The sequence below is a fragment of the Orbicella franksi genome, chromosome 4 (assembly GCF_964199315.1).
Source record: "Orbicella franksi chromosome 4, jaOrbFran1.1, whole genome shotgun sequence".
Classification (NCBI taxonomy): domain Eukaryota; kingdom Metazoa; phylum Cnidaria; class Anthozoa; order Scleractinia; family Merulinidae; genus Orbicella; species Orbicella franksi.
In genome coordinates, this window is record NC_138148.1 from 19,440,774 (window position 1) to 19,465,034 (window position 24,261).

A 24,261-nucleotide genomic window follows, 5' to 3' on the forward strand; every position below is an offset into this window, starting at 1 on the left:
AAAAATAGAGGGATTTCCTTGAGAATGAGGTCTATATGGGGGATAACCTCTCCTAGTCTTCAACGTTTTTTTGCTTTCAGCAAAGCACTAATATACTGCATAATTATCTCTAAGGCAATCTTTAATGTACAAATAACTGCCAAGCCGCTGAGCCAGTCGTTTGATAGACTAGATAATTTTTTTGGAAATAAACAAAAACAAAACCATGAGGCATTTAGAAATTGCTTAGAGGAGAGAACATCTCAATCTATCAGCGTCAGCTTACGGGTCTGTTTACCGACATAGAAAATATTTGTTCCTAATGAAACTTTCAACTTGTATTGTTGATTAACCGACAAATAAAATCGAGAAACAAGCAACGTTTTCATCGTCAATCATTTTTTATTGATTTTCACGACATTTTTCATATTCTTTAGTCTTTTTCCAACAGAAAATACAGATTAGATTTTCAAAACAGCAGGACACTTATGAGATATCGTCCCGGGGGGGAGGGACTTCATACATCAGCTGTACGGGTATGTGCCGCTGTAAAGGGTATAATTTTTAGGCAGTTTAGTTTGAGACAGGGTACTCTTGCCTTGCAATGACACGAATCCCGACGCAATAAAAAACATTATTGGAAAACTATTCAGTGGATAAGTCAAGAAATTGTCATGTTATAGGAGACTGATAAGGAAGACACTTCTCCAAGTTTTAAGACTGTATGTTTTCCCAAACTTCAGATATTCGTCGAAATATTTTGCACAAATTTACAGAGCCCAGTATGGAGCCGCCATGTTGGTGTACCTCCGTGGTACACTAACATGGCGACCTGAAAATAAGGTAAACATATGCAACTTACTTTGGCTATCTAGGCGACCGATTATCTGTACTGAACAAACAAGCATTTACATAAGCACTTTTCCTAATACTTTAAGGCTTAGGGGAATAAAACAAAAGAAATCGCATCGAGGGTGAGGGATGAATAATTAATTTCTTTTGTTTTATTCCCGTAAGCCTCGGATCCAAGTTAGAATTTTAATATATCGGAATTGGCGTATTGTCCGCTCTCGCTCGTTGACGCATTGCATAAATTCATGTGTCTGTCCGCATATTGACGATGAAAATAAGCCACTGAGCGCGCCAGAATTTCTGCAGTTATCGTAAAAAAAATCTGACAGTATTAACAGATGGCCGTAAGGCGGGGTTTCACTGTTATAGGATTTGACTGATTGTTCATAATATTCTTCGTCCAGCTATGAGACAAGTTCAGGTAAACATGATTGGTGCAGAGTATTCTTATTTGACCTTATTTCTAGCTAACTTCACCGCACAGTTGCAGCGCAAATGGATCTGTTTAAATCATTGCACGTGATCCAAGTAAGCGTCATGCGATCGTGTGTTGCGTCTGACTGTGCGAGTATCCCTGACACTTGCTGCCTTGTCCGGCAGCTTTTATAAAGTCATTTCCATTAAACCCGACTAGAGGCCAGTATAACGCTGGCGTTAAGCGCCAACACGGCTGAGTTTTCTGGAACAGAATTTACTCTATCAAATCCGTCCACAAACGTAAACATTACAGCCTCGTAGATTTAAAAAATTTTTGGAGTTTTGAAACTGTTGGGTGTATGTAAACCTGACGATATCAAATATAATGCAAATAAGCCGTCAACTAAACATGAAAACTTCCACTTTCTATCAGTATCACTGAACGAAACCGAAAGTGGATGGACAAGTGAAACTAATAAATTTGTCAAGATGACACGCCTTTAAGAAAGGGAACTCCCCTCTCAAACTTTCGAAAGATCTCAATTAGCATACATGCAGGGGATACCATGCATGAATATTTTATTTCCTCAGATTGTAAGTTTTCACTAAGCCGGAAATGTCGACGTTTTGCATTACTGAGGAAGGATTTCAACGTTGTCTGCGTACAGTGAAGAATATTTCGAACTCCCGTTTTAAGACCTGTGAAAGGTTTTCTCCGTCGAAATACATGCCAAAAATATTTTGGCATTAATTCAAAACAATTACACAGACGTCTAAAATAGAACCAAACGAAATAGACCACTTTCGATATATTAAAATTCAGCTTGGCAGTGAGGCTTAGAGGACACAAACAAAGGAAATTGAATGACCATGTTTATTCATTTCTTTTGTTCGTGTCCTTTAGACCTCACTATCAAGCTGAATATTAATATATCGAAAGTGGCTTATTGAGTCACGACGGCGACCACGAAAACATTAAAGAGGCATTATCTTCACATGAACAACGATGACGAACCTTTACAAACAGAAAGCAATGGAGTATTCCTCAGTCCACAGCACAGAGGTACCGTTACAGCAACCTATGCCTGGCGGACATCACTTTTCTGGTGATCTCGAAAACACATCACGGCGACTTACTCCAGACAATTCAAATTCGTTTACCGCCGAAGCAAACTTTGACACACCAACGAAGACGTTAAACGTAATTGTCAAGAACTGGAATGCCGTTTTAGTTGGCCAGTCAAACACCGCACAACTTGACTGTAATTATCATCTGGACAATAAGCACAATCCTGGGCGCAAACATTCCTGGCAAGAAGAACCTCTTCCCGACAGCGGTCCAAAGGTCGAAGAAGATTCGAGTAAACAACAGAAAGCAAAAGTAAAACACCAACTGAAACCTTTTCAAGACACACAGAACAGCAAATTGGCTATGTCGGGTGAAATTGTGGTGGATGTCGAGCCAGTGATTCCTTTGATTAAAATACAAGGTTATCTTCACGGATCGCCATGCGAAAAAATTATGGAGCAACTTGTACATTTACAAGACAATGGACAGTTTGAAAAACATGATCGATTGGTTACTACACACCTAAAAGGTTCCACTTGCAAAGAAAATACTGACATGGAATTAGCCCTGAAAATTGAGCGAGGAGTGGCATTTTCTTACCAGAAAGAATTCAAACAAAGCAAGCGCCTCTTCATCTCAGTCATAAACACTGATACAGTTTCTCAGCTAATAAATCCGAACATTTTATTAGCAAGAGCCTGCTATCGACTAGTACAAGACAACAGATACAGAAAACATAAGAAACTATCCGCTCTTTTTCACTGTCTGGAGGAAAGCGAGTATTTACTGCAAAACCACGATTCCCCCGAGGACTGGTCCGAGGTGTATTACAACTATGGCTCTCTTTGGTTGGCGTACATGAGCACGATCCCGGATGACGAACGACATGCACAAGCGCGAAATGACGCACGAAGAAAGGCGAGATGTTACTTCGAAAAGACAATTGAATGCTGCAAGAAAGATCCCAGATTGAGAGTGCAGATTAAACAACAGATATATGGTCACCTACGAGTGGCAGCGCTATTACTTGATTGCACCTCGACGGTGGCTCGTATTCGAAAAAAAGTCATTCCCCCACAAGATATCGAAGATGCTATAAAACACTTGGATATTCTGGAGCGCCAACTTGGCAGCAACATTCCTCGAGGTACCCACGTGCAGATTCTCAAGACGCGTTCTGACCAATACTATCGTCAAGGATTGTATCAACTGGCCAAAGAAACTGCCCAAGATGCACTGAGAGTTGCAAGTCGTCATGGATTTAACACAGAGCTAGACTCCCTTCAAGAGCGAATCGATTTTCTCCATCAGTTGTGCGAAGACATGGCGTACAAAGAAAGAATTATCCTGGTCGATGACAGTGATGCTGAAACCTCTGGTAACAACGCCAGCTGTGAAAAAAGCGGCAGTGAAACGGAAAAGGAATAAAAAAAAAAGCCAGGCCTTAACAGTTTAAACATTATGCTTGAGGTCACTCAATCTACGTCACTAAGCTGCCTTGAGAAAACTTCGCCGCAGCCGAACATGTGACGCACTAATAGATCAAGAAACAATAATTCCATGTTATTCGAATTTTGCGTTTACTGGGAAGGAAACAATGCATTGTATTGAATACTTTAGACTTTTTCCAACAGAATATACAGATTTTCATAACAGCAGCAACTGCACTTATGAGAAATTGTCCACTCGTTACGTGGTCTTTCTGTGTAACCAAGAACATTTTTGGCGAGTGTGTTCAGCAAGAAACATGAAGTCACAGATGGGGTGCTAACTTAAAGCCTTGCAAAACGTTTTCCCTTTTGCCTCTGAATGCCAAATTCATTGGCATTCAGAAGTATTGTTATGGGTGCGAATTTATCTATGTCACTCGATCATTTCCTGTTAATTTTGCAGCAAATCCACTGACAGTGTACATCACTTTATCATTTGAAAATTGGCAGATTTGCCGTTGGATCTCTGATGCGAATAATAAAATAATGGACTTTGTTTTCCAAGTCCGCTACCTCTGCTACCCTTAACTTGTATACGTTTAAATCTGTTTAAACCTTCGCCACCTTCTGGTGATCTGAAACGAAATGAAGTGGCCAATAATTTATGTCCTGAACTAGATAACCTTTAGGGGTATTTTATGCGTAGTGTTTAGTAGCGTGTAACCTGTCATGAAAGTTCCAATTTAATTGTGTGACAGTTTATCCTATTTTTAAGTTGCGTGATTTAGGGAATCTTGTAGGAATAATAGAAATCGGAAGCACGTGCCTGACAGTCTCAATTAGTTCAGTCGATGATTACCAGTTAATTAGCACCAGATTGTAAACGCGTTTCATCTTATCGACAAAACATGTAAGTTTGCGTGTCAGGTACTATTCCGTGATCAAAGAAACTGTTTAGAAAAGGTTGTAAGCCAATCAAATTAGGTTTCCCTAAGTTTTAAGGAGTGCCGTGTGTTGAGTCCTTTTAGTACAAGTACACAGTCAGAGCGAGAGAGGAAAGCGAACCTTGTGATCTTAAAATAAACTTGTGAAGTTTGCGTAGAACGGCCTGTTGAGTCTTGGCATTCGCAACATAACCTTCGCCACCTGAAACGAAATGCCAATAATCTATGTACTGTTATTCGTTTGACTGTGTTGTTCTTTAGAAAGTAAACGAGGTCTTGATAACAGATTGCTAAGATTGTAAACTTTGTTTGTTAAAAAGTAATTGTTGCTGCGAATACAGGATATTGAAATGTTGGATTGAAGCTGACAATAGTGTATGTATTGTTGTTTTAATGGTGTTGTTTTGAGGCAGGTAAGTCTGTTCCTTATTAGGTCAGATTGCGGCAGGCATTACATATTCTGAACGTTTCCGGTATTCTTGAACGATAGCAGATAAGTCGACATTGCTATTGAAAAAGTAGAACTACTAGTCAATCTTTCCTTTGAAACAAAATTCCATCACCTCTTTACTTGAAAGAGGGTCGGGATGGGATTCTGTGATGTAAGCTACTAGTCAAAGTTTCGGCGATCAGTAGGTCTTGCAGACCTCAGACCTCAGCTGTCAGTTAAAAAAGGCATCCTTTCTCAAGTGGTAATAAAACACCAATAAAATATCGAATAAAACACGTGTGGATCAGGTAATGTGTTTTTTGTCATGTTGACGATTTCATTATAATTCCAAGAAATCCTACTTGGAAATACAGTTATTGCATATCATTCGTTATTAATTCAGGGACTTTCCCTTTCCTCAAAGTCAATCCCGACTGGGTATCGGGTCGGTCTAAAATTTTAAATATGCAAATCTCTATGCAAACAGAACACGCAGGAAAGTATCATGACAGAAAATAATCAATATTTTTGTCACAAGTGTTTTGACTACGAAGTTATTGGCGTTACTTTCGTTTTTGTTCTCAGTTACGTGCTAACTTTATGATACTGTCGCAGATTTACTTTTTTCATAAAACGAAAACAAAATACTTGTGCCTTCATCAGTGGAAAACGTGTAAGGTCCTATTGACTTACATATCGATGCAAGTCGATCTCTTGAAGTAGAAACCAGATCGTATCCCCAGAATGGTAATATTTCGTGCAAGATCTTGGGAGTCTAACAAGGTAGGATTATAGACAGTTATGGTGTGCTTGGTACCTGAGGTGTAGATGGATAAATGGTGAGAGTGTCCAATGAATGTGGAGAAGTCAGAATGTCTTTCGAGAAGCTCTCCTTACTGACTGAACTAAACTTCATTTTTTCGTTTATTTCTACCAAGCGTAGAATAACTTTTCTTCGCCTCAATACCGACCAAGAAGCAAGGGTGGGGTTAAAAGAAAGAATATGATCAGCAAGGGGATATTGTCTTGCTGTACCAAAACATTTTGACTTGACTTGTTCATTAGTATTCAGGGACTTTCCCATTCAATCTTTAACCAAACAAAGCACGCTAATCACGAGTTTCCCAGGTGTTTTGAATGTTCTTTGTAATATTTCTTCTAAAAACTGCCTTTTGAGGAAAACAATTGTTACTGTAAGTCGAGAAAGAGTACTGAATTTCGATAAAGAATCTGATCTCTGCCAAGTCATACGTTTTCACCAAAAATAATGATCTATGGAACGCTGCAGCATGGAATGGTCTGTTGCAGAACTTGGGAGATTGATGTTGAATTTATTTGACGGGGTAAAAGTCCATGACATGAACCGCTTTTGGTCATTTTCGCTACCTGAGTATATAAAAGCTAAAAGAAAATTGCGACACAAACATAACCTGTTAACAAGACTTATTTTGGGGTTTCATTATCTTACTCTTCACTACAGAAATAGAGATTTGTTTGGACTTCAGCTGGATATAGAACCAATGGAAACTCTTAATTGAAACGACATGACACATAACGAGACCCGTGTATAACACAACTGCTCGGAACCTGACTGTCATCAAGCTTACGGAGTTCACAGTTTCAAGGATATTGAAGGTTTCCAAGGATATTTTACACTGAAGAACAAAACACTATCGCATGCTCCTCCATGTCATTAGAGTTATCTAGCAACGATTCAAATAAGTTAAACTTGAACCCGCAGGAGCCTGCGTCAAACGTGGAACTGAACCAAATTCAACATTCAGGTCGTCTATCGAGTCTTCGATGCGCCCCTCCACAGTTTAAGATTCGGGCTAGAGATTCTAATTCCACGCCCATTGCCGAAGCAAACTGGAACATGTTTAACAACACGCTGACGTTAACTGTCAAGGGCCGTGATACAATTGTGGTTGGAAATTCAACCACAATACAGCATCAGAGTTTTTGTGATCACTGCTGCAAGGGAGAGCAAATCCAAACCAATTCTATTGACAGCGGGAAGGTTCAAATCACGAGTGGAACAAAGCTTCTGGATGGAATTATTGCGGAACGAACCGAAATATTAGCAAAGATCGATGGCAAAGACACACAGGAACGCGAAGAGTGGACTCTACGGGAACAAACTCTGAGAAGTGAATCTCGAGCTTTGGATGCCGAACTATCGCTGCCTTTGATCGGAAAACAAGGATATCTTAACGGACCGCAGTGTGAGCGAATCATGGAACAACTGGAGGTTTTACAGGACAATGGAAAGTTTGAACAACATAAGCGTTTGGTGAATTCATACCTTAAATGCATCGAAGATGTGAAAAGCACTAACATGGGGCTACAAAGAGCAACGCAACAGCGTGTACGTGACGCAAAATGTGAGCAAGTGTTAAAAAAACTTGAAGTTCTCCAAAGCCATGGGAAACTTAGCAAGAACGAGAATTTGCTCGCTATGTACTCACGGCTTTGTCGAGAAAGAGAAAATGCTGACATGGAACTGTCTCTGGTAATCGAGCAAGCGGTATCGTTCATGTACCACAAAGAATTTAAGAAAAGCAAGCTCTATTTAACCTCAGTTATAGAACTCGGCAGCTATTGCCAGTTGAGAAACCCAGCCATTTTAATTGCGAGAGCGAGTTTTCTACTGGCGGAAAATTACACTCACAGGTATAACAAAGATAAGAAGATTCAAGCCTTGCTAAAATGTCTGGAACACAGTGAAGATTTGTTGCAACACCACAATTCACCAGAGGACTGGGCCGAGCTATACTACAACTATGGCTTGGTGTGGTTGGCTATCATGAGTACGATTCCGGATGACGCGAGACATGCGCAGGCACGAAAACACGCAGGACAAAATGCGAGGCGTTACTTCGAGCGAGCAATTGATTTCAGCAAGAACGATCCTCGATTGAGAGTTCAGATCAAGAAGCTAACGTACTGTAATCTTGGGGCTGCAAACGTACTCCTTGACTGTACGTCAACTGCAGCAAGAGCTCGACAGAAACATATTACACCTAACGATATGAGAGATGCCAAAAGCCACCTGGACTTTGTGGAGCACGTATTGGGCGAAGGCCTACCTTTAGGATCACGCATGCATCTTCTTAAGACGCGCTCGGATCAATACTATCGCCAAGGTTTCTACCAAAGGGCTAAAGACACAGCCGAGGATGCGTTAAAGATTGCTACTATCAATGAGTTTGAAACGGAATTGGCCACGTTACAAGAGCGAATTAACTTCCTCGATCAATTTTTGGAAGAAAATATTCACACGACGGCAGATAATGACGAGAGCTCAAACTCTGACAATGATGCCAGTTCTGAAAATGAAAAGTAGTTGCCGCTTAAATGCGTGAATTTAGTTGTTTTCTTCAGCTGCTTTCGGTAATCTTCTACTGAGTGTTCGCATAGTTGAGCTGAAGCTCAAAAATGGCAGCTCAGTGACTTAGCTAGGTGGAATACCCACTGGTAAAGTACAACTTTAGTTCAGTTGTGTTTGTGAGGGATTAGGAACCACTCATGTCTGTTCATATCTAACAAACCAAGACAAACATGATTCCTTAGTTTTTATCGTTTGGTTGTTTTTCTTTTTGTTCAAATGAGGTTACCGTCGATCGTTAGAGTAAGTTATCATTTATTTATATACTTATATATTTCTATATAAAAAAAAAAACAAACAACAACAAAAAACAATTGTAATAAATAGCATTACCTTTTGGTAGAAATATAAGTAATGTGAAATTATTAGCCTTTTTTCTTTGTTGTTGTTGTTTTTTAAAGTAACCTAGAAATCGAAGACGGTATTGTAGAAACTATAAAAGGGGTTGATCTTGCCTAAATAATATCATATACAATAGGGGGAGAGGAAAAGTACCGGAATGTAAGTGGTGTAAGTATAACCAAGTAAGTAGTAGATAAATGTTGTACTGTAACTGCGGTGTAAGAACTGTAAAGTAAGGAATGTAACGCAATTATGTGTAGGATTGTTGGTATAACTATTACTGATGTAGGGAATGTAAGCATTGTATCGTAAGTAGTTTTTTTTTGTTTTTTTTTTTTTTCTGTTAGTGTGGAAGTCAATTTTAAAAAAAATCAAATTTTTTTTAAAATTACAGTTGTATGCTTTGGTCGTAAAAAGATTGCTTGAGTATGTTTGTTCCACAAAACGTTGCTACAGCGCCAGAAGTTCCCAAAGAGCTGCCAAGCACAATCTATACAAGCCTACATCCAAAGGAGCTCAGTCACGGTATTTTGAGTTATTTTGCCCGCGTAAAAATCACCTTTAAATTAAAAAAAGCCTGAAAATAGTAGCTTACTAAGATAACAAAACACCAAAGAAATAATAATAAACCATGAACGAACAAGGATGGTAAAGGATGGAAAAGATTAGCACGCATTATAAACAACGAATTTCAGCTTAACTGTTGCATAAGAAAACTGGGCAAAGGTATGTTATGACATCAAGGGCACACAACGAGCCACTCTGTTAGATCCATAAGGCTAGAGGCAATAACGGTCACAAACTAATCAACAAATAAGCATTCTAAAAATAGCGTACTAGTTGCGGGCAAATGAACCTGAACTTCCGTTTCCCAACAAGCGCACAAACGAAAGTTTTCCGCATTTTTCGGAGGAGTTTGTTCCCTTTAAGATGGAAGACTTTTCCTCCAATCAGTGCATGTTTCCCAATTACATCCCGACTACACGTTCCTCAAGGGGAATGGAACTCTCGATAGCCTGCAGATAAAGTCATCTCTCGTAGCTTTCGGCCGCCTTAACAGTTCGCGGATGTGGTTAGCACGTTGAACAAAGTGGCCGGAAGCGATAGAGATGGCTCTATTCCCAGGTTACTGCTTTGGGTGTTCCTGTTCTCGTCTCCTGAACTGAACAAAACGCTAAAATAAACTCACCGGCAGATTTGATGGCCAAATGACTTGTTAAGCTAGAGGGCCAAAACATGGGAACACATCCATCCATATCAGACGGGTCTCCATAATCTGGTCTGTTGATGTCCCTTATCCCAATAACAGATGGATCTCCGATGTGTATCGGTGCTCCATACAGGCCTCCCAAACGCAAAGTAACGGCGACTGTCCTTTCCAACAATTGCTGAGGAATTGGATGCATACACACAACCAGTGGACAGTTGAACGGTGGAACGCCTGTACACTGGATGTTTGTCTTGTACTGGGACACGGCCCGTTTTTGTTCAGTGCTTTGGACGGGAATTCCAGAAGCCAGGAGCTCTTGCTCGATGTGAGAACTTATAGATCGGATATAAAATGATACCATGTCACTCCAGGGAAACTGTTTGAGGTCAGCTGCACGGCTATCTTGCTGGCCGTTCTTAAGAACGAAGTAGGAAGGCAGAAGGGTTCTACAGATGATGCAGGCACTCAGTGAGTCATGAAATCAATTATTTCATAATTAACTGTACAGTGAGTACAGAAAAATAAGGAGAGAGGCTGATGCTGCTGTCCCCCTAAAACCGGGGAGATCTATGTTTTTCCTGAGCTGACCCAAGTAAAGGACAAAGTCCTGCCCAGGGCTTCTCGTCAGTAGATGGCCTCCTGGCGAAATCCACAGGCCAAGGAACCCGTGAACTGAAGAGGAGATGGAAGTCACGTTATCCCCGGGCGTTACTTAGTACATGTTAATCAGGCAACAGTTTTTTTTTATTTTTTATTGTTGTTGTTGTTGTTGTTGTTGTTGCTGTTTTGTTTGTTTTGTTTTTTCACAAAATCGGAGATTAGTTACAAGCCAGGGAAAAGGCCCTGGGAATGAGGTGGCCCACCTCCCCCCACCCCCCAGCCCCTCAAAAAAACATAGAAAATATTAACAAATTGACGTCAGCTTTTCATGCGTCTCTCCCGTTATTGATCATGAATTATTTCGTCGTAACATTGTCAAAGTAGCTGTGGATCCAGCGCGGCGATAGCTGAATGGATCCGCAGACTACTTTGACGATGTTATGACGAAATTCATTGTCAATGACAGGACAGACGCATAAAAAACTGACGTCAATTTGTTTTTTTACGATAACAAATTGTCAAATTGTCCGCTCTCGCTCGTTGACGCATCGCATAAATTATAAATTGATGTGTCTGTCCGCTCAGTGACAATAAAAATTAGCCAATGAGCGCGCGAGAATTTCTGCAGTTGTCTTGAAAATATATATGGCGGCCGTAAGGTAAAAGACACATCTGTCATTGAGTTCTGCTCTCAAAACGAAAAGTTCTTATTCAAGAGCCCGTATACGGACTGCTCCTCCGTAACTCGGGCGTGACTGCTTTTTCGCGCGGGCCGCCATTTTCTGTCACACAACGCAAAAGCTTGGAAATTCAAACGTGCTCTATTATAAACCGAAAAGGCTCGTCGGACTAAAAGTTTGTAAAACATCACGTTCTTGGAAGATGCTATATCGGATTAAACTTAATATTCAGAAGGATTAGTATTTGTTTCTTTTGATTAAGGAATATTACAATCAATTACTAGTAATTCTACATACCTAATTAATTCGTATTAATTCTACATACCTGATGTCTGTATCAATGGCAAGACTGGCCGCTGTTACTTCCCCAGGCTTACTGTGGTAAAGTAAAGGACATGTTCCCTTGTTCAACTCACAAAACCTCTCGAACTGTTCACTGTTTGCTGCTGGAACCACGACCAAGTTGGCTTGAATGCGGCCTCGACATGACCGTGATGCAGTCAAGTGTAGTGCTGCCATGACGGTGCTTGTAATCTTATTTCTTTTCGCTAAAGGAAGGCGCTGTATTGCAGAAAACGGGACTGGCAATCCCATTTAGGACGTGAAGTGACGTAAGTTTTGTCACTGAGTTGCGACTTAGCGTGACGGCTCCACGAGAGGTCACGTGCTGTAATATTGATCACATGTTTAGCACAAGTCCACGAAACATGATATCAAGGGTAGCTGGACAACTGTGGAACCTCCTGAAGTCATGTTACGTTAGAAGGTTCGGCGAGAAGATGTCCTTTAAACGGGTTGCTCCTCTCAGAAAATGGACACCGTCAGAAGCAAGATATGAGTTTCGAACGAACCCAGAGCTCGAGGGTTCGTCAACTTCTGGATACTGTATGGGTTATCTTCAAGCAAATCTAGCCATTCTTCCTTCTTCGTTGGCGGATGAATTCGAACAGTTTTGCGAGTTAAACAAAGCTCCGTGCCCATTACTGTACAGAAGCAAACGCGGTGAACTGTCAGCTGGAATTCTGGCCCGAAAATCTGATGTGAGGTATGAGAATCAAAATTACAACGTCCCTCGCGAAAATACCCCCTCCCTTCCCCCCGCCCCCCAACCCTGCATTCTCTCTGAATACTGCGCGATTGTCAGTCGAGTTAGCTTTGGTGACGAAGCTTTAGCCTTAAAATTACGGCGTTCCCACTTTGCTCGTTTCCAACGGTAGCAATATCGTCCCTACAATTTTGTGCACTTTGCTTTGCTGCAAATGAGGTCAAAGGCCGACAAGTTGCCACTGGAAATGAAGCCAATTGCCAGGGTTCTCCTGAAAATTTGAAGTAGAGGGAGAATAACTTTGAGTAGGCGGCGAACAATGCCGATAAAATGACATGGAGTAGTTTTATCGGAGCCATGTTGGGGGGGGGGGGGGTGGGGGGCGATCGCAACCTTTTAGTGGGGGGTCCAGGAGCCTCCCCGGTAAAATTTTGAAATTGGGTTCTATAAAGTGCATTTCAGTGTATTTTAAGCAATCATGGTTTTCTTCTTTTGTTAAAGAAAAGCAATTTCACCGAGAAAAACACACATGTAATGTATTGTGTTAGTTGAAGAGGTTAATCATCGTCATGCGTATCAAATTTGAAAAAAAATATCAAAAACGTCAAAAACGTTCTCATTTTGTGGTCAGTCACGCGTGTAAAAACAGATTAGAAAGCCAAATGAGAAAAGAGTTTTGCTGGCCTTGAAGATACTAGATTGGGGTATGACATTTATTTTGTTAAAAGACATGTTTTGAATGGCTTTAACACAGTGTTAGGGGTGGAATTCAGTGAACGTGATGAAGCTTGTGATTGGTAACTGTTGCAAGCGCAAGCCGGTAATACTTGGTGAAGTTTCCCGTAGATTTAAGTTCAGAATTTTTTCTAATTAAGCATGCAGACCATCATTGACGTTTTGAACCTTTGCGGTAGTTTGGGTTTTTCATTCATGATTTCAAAAGTGATAAAATTAACACAATCAAACTTAAACTTGACATATTTTGCAAATGTTTCGCTTTATAACGAAGCCTTGAAATAGTGCATGTATTTTTTCATACTTCCTTGCTTGATAAGCTCACCAGTTTTATATCTGAACTTTGAAACCTGGTCATCAACCTTTCGTAGTGCCTTACTCAACTGATAATTGTAGTATGAAGCACTTCAGTGTCTCATTATTCTTGTATCATGCTTACAGAACTGATCTGCCAAAATACTGTGTGTCTGAAAATGGGATTGTGACAAAGAAAACTGGGGACCTGATGGCATATCCAATGGATGACTATGCATCCTTTTATATCGGGTGTAGCTTCTCATTTGAAGAGGCCTTGACAGATGCTGGTGTTCAACTCCAAAATGTCGTTAAAAACCGCAACGTGTCCATGTTTGTCACCAATATTCCATTAGTTCCCGTGGGGCCATTTGTCACTCCTATGGTTGTCTCAATGCGACCAATTCCCAAAGACTTGGTTGAAAAAACTGTAATCATCACAGCTGCTTATGACGCAGTGCATGGAGCACCAATACATATTGGAGATCCATCAGTGATAGGAATTGAGGATATCTATGCCACAAACTATGGGGAACCTTCAGATATTGGAGATCTGATACCTGTTTTTTGGGCATGTGGGGTGACATCGTCTCTGGCGGTGAGATCAGCAAGTGAGTCAGACTTAAAAAAGTCTCAGTCTATGGTCTTCCAGGGATTTAAATTAATTAGCAATTTTTTTTCAATTTAATCTGTTGTTGATCCACAGAAAGTACTCTATGAAATTGGCCTCAAAGCTGGTAGATGTACTGTGACCAAACCCCTGGGGGGGACTCCTGTATAAAAATGACAGGGTTGCTCGTCATACCTTTTAGGGGTTCAAACAGTGGTTTGGTACCTCAGGGTGGTCAGCCTAAAAAGTTCCATAGCAGGAGCTTTCACAGAACCTTTTAGGGTATTAAGCCAAAAAATATGACAGGAGATATTTGACTATTAACTGATTCTTAATTTTGTCTCAATTACACCGGGAAGTTTCTTAATCTTATTAAGAAAAGAGTGTACATTCAGTCAATCTGTAGTTTTAGAATTGGTACCTCTTAGGGGTGAAAAACATTTCAAGCTTCACCCACAAAACAGGATTTTGGTATCTCTTAGGGGTTCTTTTCAATATTTCTGACGAGCACCCGCATCCTTCTTTTAAATGGGAGTTCCCTCCCCCCAGGCCAAACCCTGATTGAAATTGGACTTGTGCATGAATTACCTCTGAAATGTCTATTTCCAACAGCCAAGGCTAAGCAACAGACCATTTTTTATTTTATTTTGTTTGGTTGGGATTGGGCAATTTTGAAAAAAAATCCTGCACAGCAAAAACTGCTTAAAAGGAGTTCATGCAAGTAGAGCCATGGCCAAAAAAATTGAGCAAGTACTTTCCACCATCCAGGTCATGTGTTTGACTTAAAAAAGAATATTTATTGCACAAGCTATTGCCCACCAAAACAAAATGCACAACCTTAAGGCGAGAAAAATTTTCATCCCTGGACAGCAGCCCAACCCACCTCCCCCCCCCCCCCCCCCCATGCAACATTTGTGAATGTTTCATGAAGTTGCACTCCTTAGGCCAGATTTGTGCAACAGTGTTGCATCAAGGCATCATCATACTAGTTCAATTTGCAACGCCCAACATGTTGCAACACATCACAACAGGGTGGCCAAATGCACACAACATGTTGCGCCCAACAATGTTGCATTGAAATGTTGCAATCATTTAGCTGGGGCTTGCAAATGTTGGGCCAACAATGTTGCTTAAGCATATCAAATGCACTCACATTGGATGGTTATCCATCAGGTATTTTCAAAAATCCAGGGAAGAGATGTTAGCGAAATGGTTCAAACTAGTTTGTTTCCATGCAGTTTTGTTGGCTCACTATAGATATACGGTATGTTTTCATTTATAATGTATTTTATGAATTTTTTGGCGTTTTATTTTGCGTGCAGAAGTTGCACACTTTCAACTAAAATTGCTGGTCTACAGTGAAACAGTATATAATTCCAGTGCATGGCATCAAGTGAATCCATTTTCTCACTCTCACACAACTTATTTTACTCATCAATGTCAAAGTGATTATGAAACTCTTCTCTTCTGTTTGAAACACAGAACCACCACTATCCTTCAGTCATTCTCCTGGCTCCATGTTCATCTGTGACACTACAGTAGAGGAGTACTTCAAAACCCATAAGCCAGAACATGGGGAAGAACAACCAAGGCTTGTCACTCTAACAGATCAACCCTTTCTTGCATCCGTCTGCTCTGTCAGTGCAGTCCAAAAGGTTGAAGAGCTTGCTAAACTGTTGGAAAGTCCCAGTGGTATTGATGAAACAAAGGGTTCACAGAGTGCTGATTTTCTGAAGGTGGCAGCTAGACTGTCTCAAGCGCCATCTGTTGTTATAGGATTCCTGGGCGAGAAAGAAAGTCTTTCCTCATCATCATCAGATGCTCTCCAAGGAGTACTAGCTCTTAGCAAAGCTCTACAAGCATTGAACAAGAAGGTAACCATTGTCACGCAGTATCATGCTCAAATGATTCAGGATTTTGTAGCATCTAATGCCACACAGCAGGGAATATTGAAAGATGGCATTGGTGTTGTTGAAGTGAATGAGAGTAGTGACATCAAGAAAGCTGTCTATCCAGATGAAATACATCACAGGCTTGATGCCATGATTGCTTTCCAATTAGCAAGAATACCTTGTACTGATGAACAAGGTACTGAAGCTGGTTTGGTGGATGTATTATTCAAGGAAGGTGTGTATGTTTGTTATTATATGACTAGCTCCATGAGCAGGCAAGATAAACCAAATCCTGTGATGTGATTGGCTACCCAAGGTGGCAAAATGGCACTCTCTTGCCTGTTCAGGATTGCATGCTGTGACCAGTAAGAAAATTTTCCTCAGGTGGTGTTCTTTACACAGTGCAGTATTTAATCCTTTATTGACCAAGTTTGTGAGCAAGATGCCTAGATTTTGGCCTCATTCATTTTGTGTGTGTTTATTGGACCTGAACTCTGTCTTGGTGCATAAACACGAGAAAAAAGAACTTGGCCAATATCCACCCATCTGGACCTCATGCATGGTCAATAACTCATATATAATTACATGTGACAATTAGACCCGTGGCCCTTGAGGGCGAAGGGTCTAATTGTTTTAGTATCACACAACTAGTCGGACAGAAAAGGTAATAATAAAGTTAGCAAATGCAAGTTGAAGAAATATTTATTTGGGAATAAAACAAAAGAAAACGTCATGCTCGATGGCGCCAATTTCACCACTCGAGGACTATTACTACATGTAATAGTCCCCTAGTAGCATAGCCAATCAAAATGCAGGATTTGCATTAGTCCACTAGTTGGGTGATACTAATGAAATTTAGTTGCAGCTATCTATTAATGATAACTCAATATTTTTCTACTTAAGGCTCTCGATCCAATACCATAAAATCCCTACACTGTACATGCATACTTCTCAGTCCTTAGTAAACTGACATACATGTAGACATGCAAGGCGTTTAATTGACCTGTACAGAGATTGAGCAGGTTTCAAATGAAAAGTAGTCACTCTATTAACCAATATTCACAAAAGACAGTGAATGCAGTGAACCAACCAGGCCTCCAAGAAAATGTTTGCAAGTAGCTGGTGCATTAAGCACAGAAAAATATGTACAACTCAGTCTAGACTGGGTTTGGTATTACTTATAATAATCTGATTAGATGTCAAAGTGGGGGAATTTTAAGCCAATCACTTAGCATAATAATGCAAATTACTTCCAATACACAAGTGACCAAGGCTCTATTGACTTGCTTGAGCCTAACCAGTAACTCACATTGCCATTGAATCATAATTTATATGCACTGCATAATTTATGCAGTTTGAAAGCTCTGCTTGAAAGAGATTCAGGGTGGAGGTATAAATAAGGTTAGAGATTTCACAAGTTGAGGTCAGAAAAGAAATAAAACTGCCCTTAAGTTAGGCATCAAAATGCCCCTTTCAAAATATTTCAAAGAGATTTTTGCTAATGGCGAATCCATGTGAGTACTTTCAGAGGTTATGCAATCCCGTTCACGCGAAAATGCAGACCATGTAGACTGCATACTGCAGATAGTGCAGATCATGCAGACTGTGTAGACCTAAAAACGTGTGAGTCAAAAAAGGTAATGCAAAAACTATTGTAAGCAAAAAGTACTCAGTCTGCATGGTCTGCACATGGTGCATGGTCTGCAGTCTGCAATCTGCATGGTCTGCATTTGGTGTGACTTATGCAATCCAAGGGTTGAGAAAGGGATGCAGTCTGTGTATTGTACATATGTGAACAGAGTAGCCTCCATGTACATAACTTTGTTGAGTTCACCCTAGGAGAAAATCGAGCCTTTACAAAAATAATGTACTCTAACAGAAATATGTCACATAAACATGTATAGTGCCTATTCAAACAAACATGTAAAAAAGTGAAGCCTTGGAGTCGAATGGCTCATAGCTGCCGAAGCTTATCCCAGTTTCTGTAGCATGAAGTGGCTAGGAATATTTCTACTCCCCCTGGACGGGATGCTAGTCCATCACAGGTCATTCCCCCGCAATTTGTTAGGTTTCCCCAACAATTCGCCTGTACCCATTTATACTCCTGGGTGGAGAGAGGCACTGTGAGGGTTAAGTGTCTTGCCCAAGAACACAACATAGTGTCTCCAGAGAGGGCTTGAACCTGGACCACTCGTTCCCGGAATGAGCACACTAACCATGAGGCCACCGCGCCTCCCAGACCTATTCAAACAAAATCATCCATTATTTCTGCAGCTAACAACTGGACAAAGAGAATAGTGTCTATAAAAATCACCACTGACAGAACACAGACATCACTTGCTGGTGATGTTAGTTCCGTGGACAGTCACACCATTACCATCGGTTCTGTGAAGATGGCAACAAGTTGTTTATCAGCAGCCTTGTATGTCCTTAACAACTGTCTAATTCATTCACGACATGTGAGGCATGGCATCGGGAAAAGACAGTTCTTTGAAGTAGAGAAGTTCCTTTTAGATCAGGTAAGAAACCTTGTTGACATTTTGTGTATGTAACAGGACAACATGCTTGTCCAATGATTGAATGTTTATGTGCTTCAATACAACTGGATGAAAAACTTCCCAGGACAGCCATTGCCAAAATTGGACTTGACCTGTAGCTTTGTTTAATTTGGCAGTCTGTAAACGTTTTGAATTCAGTTTTTTCCAGATTTGACAAGTCTATAATATTTTGAACTCAGTGGCGGATCTAGGGGAGGGCCCTTAGGGGCCTGCCGCCCCTTATTTTGAGTAAAAAAAGAGGAAATAACAGAAGGAAGAAAAGCTGGCAGGGCAAGCAAAACAACCCCTCCCGCCCCCCCCCCCCCCCCCCACCCTTACCTTTAGGTCTGGATCCACCACTGTCACTGTCTTCTTCACATTGTTACTTTTGTAACTACCTCATTGTAACTTGTAATTCTAGCACAAATGCTCCTGGATAAATTGTTATGATACACATGGTTGTTACATTTAGCTTTTTATGATAAAGGTAAATTACATGGCCACCATAGTGAGCTGATCAGGCTCACATTTTAAGTGTTAGCCATTCATCAGAGCAAACTGCATACTCCGTAAGAGAAACCTTTGCTCTGATGAGGGGCTCTTGCTTGAAACTTCAGCTTTGCTAACTCATTTCGGTGCTTAATTTACAACTTCAAGTTGATAATAGGCCCTTTTCACGATCCGGTCACATGCTACAAAATCACACATGCTGGGATGCAAGTTGCACAGTGGGACTTCCAAAACAAAGGCAGATCTAGGTGGACTGGTACGAGTTGGTTAGTTTTGTAAGTCCCACTGTGCAACATGTGTCCTGGCATGTGTGATTTTGTACCATGTGATCTAATCATGCAAGGGGCCTATAGCTTAGTACTTCACTTGCCAGCTGCCCAGGAGACTCCCATATAAAATAGACAGGGGAGCTCATTGGAAATTTTGAAAAAACCCCTAAGAGGTACAAAGATCCTGTTTTGTGGGCGTGGTTTGACATTTTCTTTCACCCCCAAGAGGTACCAATTCTAAAACAACACATTATCACCTGTCATATGTTTTTTTTTTTCTGCTCAGTGCCCTAAAGGGTACGACAAAAGCTCCTGCTGTGGACCTTTTGAGGCTGAACACCCTAAGAGGTAGCAAAACTGCTTTTTTAACCCCTAAGAGAAACGATGAGCAACCTGCTTTTTTCCTGTATGTTAATGTTCTTTAGATATCTTTTTTACAGTGTGTTCACATGTACATTTCTGCTTGTAGGATGGAGTGTCCAGTCAAATCCTTCACTGCATCACAGACAACTAGTGCATAACTCCAGTGCAAAAGATATATATGTTATTTGCCAGCTGGGAGGTCTGTATGGTGAAAAACTGTGACCGAGGTCCTGAAAATGCTGCCCGAGGCCACAGGCCAAGGGCAGCATTTTCAAGCCCGAGGTCACAGTTTTTCACCACACGGACCGACCGTAAGCCAGCAAATAACATGTTTATTTTTTTTCCTGCAGTAAATTGGTGTTACAGATTACAAATGGGTTTGTTTACGCAACTCATGTCAGTGAATCGGCTTGTGTGCCGTCTACTAACGATTTGTAAAAAATCTTGGCAGCAAGCAAGTAACTCAGATAGTAGACAAAGAAAGATGTATTAAAAAACTGATTTTTTTCGAACTACTTTGTGTTAGTTGCATTTATTTCACCAGTTAAGTTCTCCAAAATTGTTTTTGTGGTGTGAAATTTCGTGCGAAGTTTGAAGTTTTACTACAAAAACAATTTCTGTCAGTCGTTGCTTTTAAAATCACTTCATCACTTTTCTACTGCAAATTGAATAGCAGAAAGCGAGGAAATTCGTTAAATGTATTCCACAGAAATTCTTTTAAGTACAGCAACGATCAGAGAGGTAAACTCAACTGAAATTGACTCAAATTTTACGGCGAGAGAAACACAGGATTACACACCATTACAGGGCCAAGCTACAAATAATTAAGCAAACTCTTACAACTTCAAAACATCAATTGAATTTACTTACAGTGACTTTCCTTGCCATTTTAAAGTGAACAGAGATAAACTAATCGTCGATGGATGTGTAAATAAGGCAAAAGATTGACGATTACCGCTAACTTTTAGGAGAGAAATTCAGGCAGCGGGAAAAAAATCCGGCCCTTGGGCCGTATCGTAAAAAGCTGGACCATTCATATGCATACATGTATGATTAGCCAATCAAATTCGAGGATTTAGGATTCCGGGCTGCTCAGATGCTCAAGAAAAAAATAAATTTGGATACTATTATTCCAACACTTTACAGTGTCAAGAAGAGATTAACCTTCAAAAAAATTCCAAAAACGTAATATTGAGTAACATAAGGAAAGGAATATTAGATGATAGGAATGGTATCAACTGAAAACTTGGAAGAAAATCCAAGTTCCAGATGGGATTTGAACCCATGACCCTCCATGATCTAGCTGGATGCCCTAAACACTGAGCTACTGGAGACTCTCTGGCGAGCGAGGGTGAAATGTGGTCTTTGACTGGGACTGCATCGCACGGTCACACAGCCAAATAATGACTTGACATATAGCTCAGCCCATTCTATTTCTATCATATCTACCATCTCATCTGGGCACTTCAGGCTATAAGCTGGCTAAAATCATCTCATATCTAACAAGGGCAATGGGAATAGCTGTTTTATTAAACACGCTCCTCAAAATCTAGAAAACTAAGCTAAAATAGAAACGCCCTAAAATATGCATACACTAACCATATTTGTAGAGCATGGTATAATTGCTCATAACCCATGATGGCTAAGCCAATGAAAAGTTTTGAATTGCATTATCCAATGATCCAGTTTTTGATAATCACCGGGCTATTCAGGGAAGGGTGGGGTACTCCAAGAAAAGTTGAGTGGGGGTGTGCTTCCCACTTCCCAAACCCCTTACCCTATTTTAATTTATGACCAAAATCTGCGATTTTTACTACCCTATGTATCACCTGACCAAAATTTTGATACCCTATTTATGACTATTGCAGCTGGCACAGTTGCCCTTAAGTTATGAAGGCCTTTTGTAGATAGTCTTGTCGATAATGATGAAAAAGTAGCTTCTTCTAAGAAACATACCCAATTCAAGACTAGAGTGCAAAAAACATACCCTATTTAAGACCAAAATAGCCAAAATCCATACCTTATTTATGTCCAAAACGGCTGAAAACCATACTCTTTAGGGCCGCACATACAAATATAGCCCATATAAGGAAGTACCCCCACCCTCATCCCCCAGGGGGGGACAGGCACCTCAAAAGGTTTTCATATTACTGGTGTTTACTGGGAAATTAGGCTATAGTAAAATTCCAGGTATAAGATCCTAGTGATTTATGAACCTAAAGGCCAAAATTTGGCATTTAAATACCCAAAAATAAAAAAAACCTGTCCAGCCTGGCAAAGAAAAATAGGTTCATATACAAAAAAATCACTCCAATTTTGATGGTCTAAATTCTGGATTTTAATTGTGTGAGAAACGTTTGACAAAAAGTTATTGTGTATAATTATTTTTTCTTTGATTTACACTTTTTGGGGATTTTCACTAGAAATACATTTTCCATAAAGCTACAGTGCATTACAGACAATTTAAAATCTAAATATCTTATGTAGTGATGTTCTTCTTGGACCTTGATTGTGTTATCATTTCAACACCCAGTTTTGTCCACGTGAAATAAAAAATGTATATTTAAAACCTCTGAAAAATAAGAACCTAAGGGACTGGTCAAAAAGTACAGGGGGGTGGGCCGGAGCATTTGAAAATGTGGTCGTTAGAAAACACGACTCACCCCTTCCATTTGGCACAAAACTGAGTGAGCCACCCCTAAATGAAGGTTGAAAATCACATGACCCATGCCGTATAAAACATGACATTTTTACTTGCATAATCGAACAAAATCACATTTTGTATGTGAAATTGTGGCATTATTTACGTTTTAGGTTTATTTCTTAATAATAATACAAAATCATCTTAAAATATTGTTTTCCTTGACTCCTGCAACTTTAAGTCATGTCTGTAAACTCTAAGAAGACTTTACACTAGGCCCTCAGCCTCACAACGCGTGGACAGTGATCCATCTAGAAAAAGGCTATAGTGAGTCCTGGGAGTCACATAGCCAGTAGCCTACGAATCCCGGATCTATGAACATGTGTCCCCTACCCTTCGGGCATGCAGACACAAGTTGACCTTTTGGTATTCTCGAAGACCACTGATGTCGACAGAGCGCAGAATTCTGAAATTTCTGCCCTGGGACTCCTTGCTCAATCTGTTAGATTTCTTAACTTTCGTACCGATTTTACAATACATGAAATTGTCATCTCTATTGTACACCAGCCAAAGTGTACGTCTTCAGCCACGGCTCGAAAAGTTTTCGTCCTTTGGGACTGGAAGGACTTACCTCTGTTGTCGATTGTGAGAAATATGAACCAATTTCTGTTGAAAACAAAAACAAAAACAAACAAAAAAACAGATAACTCACCCCCATGGGTAGCTGAAAATTGAACGACCCACCCCTTACCAAGGGCTCAAAAACTGATGACCCACCCCCTCTCTGCTCCCGCTCACCCCCCCCCCTCCCAATACTTTTTGACCAGTCCCTAATCAGCCTGAATTGTGTAATGTAAGAACGAGTTCAGCCTGACCTCGAAAATTCTAGGTTTATGCGGGTTTTCACTGTACTAGGGAAGCAAGAGGTCATGGACTGGACTACCCCCATGCAGTCTCCGTACGTATAGTCGTATCCCCCTTACACTCCTCGGGTGTTCTGTCTACCTTCCCTGTGGATATATTCCTCACGTACTTCCCAAGCGTTCCCGAGAGTAAGCAAGGACAACGTCGACGCCGAGGGAGACGCCTAGTGAAAAATGAATTTATATTTTATTAGCGAAATACGCATTTGTCCAGATCTGTTCAGCGCGCCACTGGCTCTAAAAGCGTGCTCAGGCTAAATTTGCAATGACAGCGTTAATTCCAAAGGAAGATACGAAAAATTAGCCGTCGTAGTTCGCGTTCTTCAGACTACGCAGAACTTGGTCATTTCACGTTGTTGATTTGCAGAGGACGGCAAAGAAATGTACAGATTTATAACGCACGTGCACAGCCAATAGGTTATAAAAACCTCTTATCGTTGCCGTCGCCGTCGTGGTTTGCTTAAGGTTATTCCCCAGTATTGTATTGCGCATCCCTACTGCGCATAATTTCACGCGTGATTAGCGCGTGCGCATTAAAAAATGGCGGCTTTTTCTTTACAGCTGGACCTCGCCATAGAGGTAAATCGTCATTTCCTCGCAAACGAGTGTGGTGACCTATCATTTTTTTCTGTTGTTTTGAATTGAGTAATAAATTTCTCTGTGTGAAATAAATATGGACCAATGCTCAGTGTAGAACAAAAAGCAGTCGTCGGAAACGTTAATTTAGCAAGCAATCGTGACTACAATCATGATGCTATTATAAGGATTTATATGGGTATAAACAAGGTGCTTTTGCTCCTAAACGAACATGGGGACCCTTCATTTTTATTTCAAAATTTAAGTTCCTATAATATAAACAATCACTGGGCAAAGTTTCACAAAAATCTCAGTGCAGGTTCTATTTCAGTGGAATGACCTTAAGGGGGTCTTATACTCTCAGATATAAATTTTTCTCCAGAAAACCATTTTTTTGGAACATGGAGATTCAACATCCCTGTCCATTTGTAAATCGTACTTTGAAACGATTTTCCTCTAATTACTCCTGAATTTACGTGTAAATTAAGAAATTTGAACACTTCTAGCTATATTTCAACATAGCAA

At 40.4% G+C, this 24,261-nt stretch overlaps 4 protein-coding genes across 4 annotated transcripts in view; 3 read left to right on the forward strand and 1 right to left on the reverse strand.

The window, feature by feature from the left end:
- LOC145483608 (D-glutamate cyclase, mitochondrial-like) overlaps window positions 1–11,947 on the reverse strand; it is a 61,415-nt gene extending 49,468 nt beyond the window's left edge. Inside the window, exons 1-2 of the mRNA XM_081462145.1 lie at window positions 11,667–11,947; window positions 10,041–10,507 (exon numbers count right to left, since the gene is read on the reverse strand). Coding sequence (XP_081318271.1) covers window positions 10,041–10,507; window positions 11,667–11,935 — 736 coding nt within the window. The 5' untranslated portion in view covers window positions 11,936–11,947. The remainder of the gene's footprint in view (window positions 1–10,040; window positions 10,508–11,666) is intronic.
- On the forward strand, window positions 496–6,780 carry LOC145483604 (uncharacterized). The gene has a single exon (XM_081462141.1). It carries the CDS (start codon window positions 2,255–2,257, stop codon window positions 3,743–3,745), a length of 1,491 nt encoding a protein of 496 aa, XP_081318267.1. The 5' UTR covers window positions 496–2,254; the 3' UTR covers window positions 3,746–6,780.
- Window positions 6,803–8,773, forward strand: LOC145483603 (uncharacterized). The gene has a single exon (XM_081462140.1). The coding sequence runs from the start codon at window positions 6,809–6,811 to the stop codon at window positions 8,465–8,467; it is 1,659 nt and encodes a 552-aa protein (XP_081318266.1). The 5' UTR covers window positions 6,803–6,808; the 3' UTR covers window positions 8,468–8,773.
- Window positions 11,948–12,024: 77 nt separating the features above from the next.
- Window positions 12,025–21,293, forward strand: LOC145483609 (uncharacterized). Its single transcript, XM_081462146.1, has 5 exons — window positions 12,025–12,386; window positions 13,563–14,026; window positions 15,508–16,152; window positions 18,192–18,436; window positions 19,703–21,293. Exons 1-5 carry the CDS (start codon window positions 12,025–12,027, stop codon window positions 19,745–19,747), a joined length of 1,761 nt encoding a protein of 586 aa, XP_081318272.1. The 3' UTR covers window positions 19,748–21,293.
- Window positions 21,294–24,261: the final 2,968 nt, after the last annotated feature.

Coding starts and splice junctions, on each gene's coding strand:
- LOC145483604 (XM_081462141.1), top strand. CDS start 2,255: ATGACGAACCTTTACAAACAGAAAGCAATGGAGTATTCCTCAGTCCAC.
- LOC145483603 (XM_081462140.1), top strand. CDS start 6,809: ATGTCATTAGAGTTATCTAGCAACGATTCAAATAAGTTAAACTTGAAC.
- LOC145483609 (XM_081462146.1), top strand. CDS start 12,025: ATGTTTAGCACAAGTCCACGAAACATGATATCAAGGGTAGCTGGACAA. Junction 12,387..13,562: donor GCCCGAAAATCTGATGTGAG/GTATGAGAATCA, acceptor TCATGCTTACAG/AACTGATCTGCCAAAATACT. Junction 18,437..19,702: donor AGAAGTTCCTTTTAGATCAG/GTAAGAAACCTT, acceptor TTCTGCTTGTAG/GATGGAGTGTCCAGTCAAAT.